Here is a 4,698-nt window from a genome sequence, read left to right as displayed (position 1 = left end):
CACACACACACACACACACACACAGAGTCATTTCAGCTGATTTGCTTCTCTTTCTCTCATAATCATCATCATTATCTCTTCTCTGATTTGAAATTAAAAATAAATGTTATTTATTTCAATAAAGCTACTGATTGGGCATAAAAGGTAAAATAGTGTGTTTAGGTTAACATCAGTTCAGTTGACCAGGAAACAGAGTTGTTGAAGTGTGACATCAGATCTGCAGTTTGGAGCAGTGGGTACAGTGCTGAACTGTCTTTATAATTGCTGGAGGATCTGTCTGTCAGGGTGTGGGTTAGTGGTAGTTTCTAGCTGCTCTTTCAATGTTGTGCCAAACGGTGCATTTAGCACAGCTACAGAAAAACTGGTAACCAGGCCACAGACGAGTGACCGATCCTGAGTGGTGACATCACTACATGCATTCCAGCAGCATGCGTCAACATTCCGGGAGAATTCCATTCGGGAACAGTTTGGAATTGTGCCATGCGTTTGGCCCAATGGAGGAAAAGCAGCTTTTGCTGTATTCACCTTTCAGCACGCCTGCTACTAAGAGCTGCAGCTACAGATTTCAGTCAGCTGAAATCACAGAAGAGTGTTTCTGCCATTGTGATGACAGATGAGTTTGTGTGTCAGAAAAGTCCATCTCTCACCCTGTAGCAGCGGTTCTTAACCAGTGTGTGGATCAGCAGGAGAATGCCAACAGTGGCAGATCCGTACAGATAGACGGCAGCGTCTAGGTGACTGTACCAGAACATGGAGCGGCCCATCAGCGTGACGAGCCAAGCCACCAGCAGAACCATCAGCAGAGAGAAGAACCAGCTCAAGACCAGCACACACACCGCACACACCAGATCACGCATGTACCGGCCAGCTGCACAGATCATGTGATGCGCCAAAACACACCCAAAACACACATGAATGAATACATAAATAAGTAAATGAATGAGTGAGTGAGTCAGTGAGTGAATAAATGTATGAATAAATTAATAAATGAAAGAATGAAGTCCATCTCTCACCCTGTAGCAGCGGTTCTTAACCAGTGTGTGGATCAGCAGGAGAATGCCAACAGTGGCAGATCCGTACAGATAGACGGCAGCGTCTAGGTGACTGTACCAGAACATGGAGCGGCCCATCAGCGTGACGAGCCAAGCCACCAGCAGAACCATCAGCAGAGAGAAGAACCAGCTCAAGACCAGCACACACACCGCACACACCAGATCACGCATGTACCGGCCAGCTGCACAGATCATGTGATGCGCCAAAATACACCCTGTCACAGAGGAGCGGAAAGAGCTCATTCACGGTTTCAATAAAGAAATGAAGGAATGAATGAACGAACAAATGAATACATGAATGAATACATAAATGAATGAGTGAGTCAGTGAGTGAATAAATGTATGAATAAATTTAATTAATTAATGAAAGAATTAATGAATAAATAAATACTCATATTAGATATTAAAATAATTATAAAAACACAGGAACATCAATAAACATAGATAATGCAATACTTTAACAATATTTTTAAACATATTTAACAATATTATATTCAATAAAATATAAAGTATAATGAATACTATCAATTTTATAAAATATAGCAATTATATAAGCCTCCTGAAATTTGAAGAAATTTTGCAAAAATGTTCAAAGAAGTGTTCTTTTTAAAAATGCCCATTAACGAAATTTCTTAAACACCAACCCTCTACATTGTGAGTAAATCACTCGCATATGCGACTAAATCTTCACTCTTGCGACTAAATGATGTCTAATATTAGCCAATTGCTAATAAATTCTCAGAATTTACTCGCCAGTGTGTGAGTTGGAGGCTACGTATAAGTTTAGCTCAGATATATTTTCACTCGCCGAACACACTCTGACTGAGCGCTTCAGAGTTTCACTCTCCGTCGAGCGATCTGCTGTTTTTCAGTTCATCTGAATGGATGTGCAGCGCACCTGTATTTATCGTACCATAAACTGTAGTGTGAAGGCGCACGACTCACCGTCGCTTTGTTTCACAAACACGCAGCGAGAGAGAGAGAGAGAATTGACGCGCTACCTATGCGCGCAACATGTAAACGATATTCTTGGTTGTATTTTGCTGTCATAGTAACGGAGTTCCTTTGGAATTCTTCTGCTTTTAAGAACTACCGCTTTCTCCGCTAGTGGGCGGAACTAATGCGCAAACGGCAATCTCATTGGCTGGCGCTCACCTATTATCGTCCCTGTTTTGATTTCAGCAAATCAGTTCGAGCGAACGCACACAACCTGATTAATATTCATGAATCCAGTAGCTCATTAATCCTTGGTGCGTTTTATATTGTTCTTATTAGTAGAATTCGTATCATTATTATCTAATCAGTATTTTTGTTAGTTTTCCCCCAATTTATTATTTATTTTTTTACAGAAACACTGTGTAAATGACCATTAAATCCCCAATTCATTGAAGTGGGTCGACACCTTTACTTCCAGCCATAGAGGGCAGTGTTGCCATGGAATAGTCAAGAAAGGACTTAATTATTAAATCGAGCCAAATGTTATATATATATATATATATAATGTTTATGTGTGTGTGTGTGTGTGTGTGTGTGTGTATATGTTTATGTGGTTTATGAGGACACAAATCTGTATAATGACATGGGTATGACATAGGTATTACAACGAGAAGGTGATTTATGAGGACATTTTGAGTGTCCCCGTAATTTAAAAGGCTTATAAATCATTCAGCATGATTTTTTTTTGACAATCTAAAAATGCAGAAAGTTTCCTGTAAGGGGTAGGTTTAGGGGTAGGGTTGGTGTAGGGCAATAGAAAATACGATTTGAACAGTATAAAAACCATTACGCCTATGGAGAGTCCTCATACACACACACACTCACATGTTGGTTTTTATAGTTTATAACATGAAAATAAACTAACACAATTGGTGACAGACCTATATCTGGTCATGTTATCCATTACGTACCCACACTGCTGGTTAACAAGCATTTCCCTCCCAGGTAGATCACCACAGCGACGGCCACCATGTAGTTGATGACGGTGCCAACGTGAGCAGGATACGCCACCATCATCAATCCCAGCAGGTCGAAGAACACCATGTTACCATGGCGATACTCTGAGGAATCCGCCAGTTCATCTGACATCACCAGGTGCTTGAGGACAGACAGGATGTTGTCGCCTGGTGATAGAGATAAACAGGAATTCCATCATTCTCAAAACAACTGATACATACAGTATCTGTCCGTCTGTCTGTATAAAACACAATATGTCCTCACGCTTCAGGTTTAAGGTGCTCAAACACACAGCTGTAAATCTGAGTCAACAACTGAATGACGGCTGATACATTACAGCAGCAGTGATGTCTGATCCACAGATAATTATTATAATATCATAAAACACAGCACTGGCTCTCATTGATTGGACAAACCAGGTTTAAAAGAAGTTATGCAAACAAATGTGTTGCACATGAGCTGAATACAAGACTCTGTTTGCTTACTACACTAATGCATTATTCATTTTGATTATTATTTTTATTAATAAATGTAGTTACTTACGGACCATTGGCATCTTTCATTAAATTGCTCTTCTGCAGCATTACAAAAACAATACAACAGTCGAAGTCAAGCATTACAGTACAGAACAAGAGAGCAGATCTAACACACAGACACATGTATTTACTGAGCAGGTATTATCATTTACATTTAGTCATTTACATTTAGTCATTTAGCAGACGCTTTTATCCAAAGCGACTTACAAATGGGGACAATAGAAGCAATCAAAACTAACAAAAGAGCAACAATATATAAGTGCAAATGACAAGTATCGTTTAGCCTAACGCAGTACACGTAGCAAGGTATATATATATATATATACACACACACACACACATATACACACACAGAAAATGATAGAGGGTTAAATAAAAATGGAACAGATGTGTTTTAAGTAATTTCTTGAAGATAGCTAAGGACTGCTGGGATTGAGTTGGGCAGGTCATTCCACCAGGAGGGAACAGTTAATGAAAAAGTCAGTGAAATTGATTTTGTGCCTCTTTGAGATGGCACAATAATACGCCGTTCACTTGCAGAATGCAAGCTTCTAAGGGCACATAACTCTGAAGTAATGAATTTAGGTAAAGGGACGCAGAGCCAGTGGTGGTTTTGTAGGCAAACATTAATGCATTGAATTTTATGCGAGCAGCTATTGGTAGCAAGTGCAAATTGATGAACAGAGGTGTGACATGCGTTCTTTCGGCTCATTAAAGATTAATCTTGCAGCGGCATTTTGAATTAATTGTAGAGGTTTGATAGAAGTGGCTGGAAGACCTGCCAAGACAGCATTGCAATAGTCCAGTCTGGATAGAACAAGAGCTTGAACAAGGAGTTGTGTTGCATGTTCTGAAAGAAAGGGCCTGATCTTCCTAATGTTGTATAAAGCAAATCTGCTTTATACAACATTTTATTTATACATTTTAGCAATGTGGTCTGAGAAATTCAGCTTTTCATCAATCACATCTCCAAGGTTTCTAGCTGTTTTTGAAGGAGTTATGTATGTAAATGTAAATGTAAATGTTATGGTTGATGAGCCTAACTGGATGATGAAATTTTGATAAAGTGATGGGTTTGTTGAAACCACAAGCAGTTCTGTCTTAGCCAGGCTGAGTTGAAGGTGATGGTCCTTCATCCAACAAGAAATGTCTGTTAG

At 39.5% G+C, this 4,698-nt stretch overlaps 1 protein-coding gene across 3 annotated transcripts in view; it reads right to left on the bottom strand.

Annotated features, from left to right (window-relative positions):
- Positions 1 to 3,670, bottom strand: part of LOC107575315 (endoplasmic reticulum metallopeptidase 1-like) — a 9,959-nt gene extending 6,289 nt beyond the window's left edge. The window contains exons 1-4 of one of the 3 annotated variants that reach the window (XM_016261714.1): positions 3,549 to 3,670; positions 2,960 to 3,172; positions 648 to 901; positions 138 to 573 (exon numbers count right to left, since the gene is read on the bottom strand). In XM_016261714.1, coding sequence (XP_016117200.1) covers positions 544 to 573; positions 648 to 901; positions 2,960 to 3,172; positions 3,549 to 3,561 — 510 coding nt within the window. In that variant the 5' untranslated portion in view covers positions 3,562 to 3,670 and the 3' untranslated portion in view covers positions 138 to 543. Of the gene's footprint in view, positions 1 to 137; positions 574 to 647; positions 902 to 2,959; positions 3,173 to 3,548 lie in introns of those variants that run through there. The other 2 variants (XR_001607847.1, XM_016261713.1) reach the window with 2 other exon arrangements.
- Between the last annotated feature and the right edge of the window lie 1,028 nt (positions 3,671 to 4,698).

This window comes from Sinocyclocheilus grahami, unplaced genomic scaffold (genome assembly GCF_001515645.1).
Source record: "Sinocyclocheilus grahami isolate Dianchi unplaced genomic scaffold, SAMN03320097.WGS_v1.1 scaffold2565.1, whole genome shotgun sequence".
NCBI classification, from domain to species: Eukaryota; Metazoa; Chordata; class Actinopteri; order Cypriniformes; family Cyprinidae; genus Sinocyclocheilus; species Sinocyclocheilus grahami.
The sequence above is the reverse complement of the archived record's forward strand: the minus strand, read 5'-3'. Positions and strand labels throughout refer to the sequence as shown.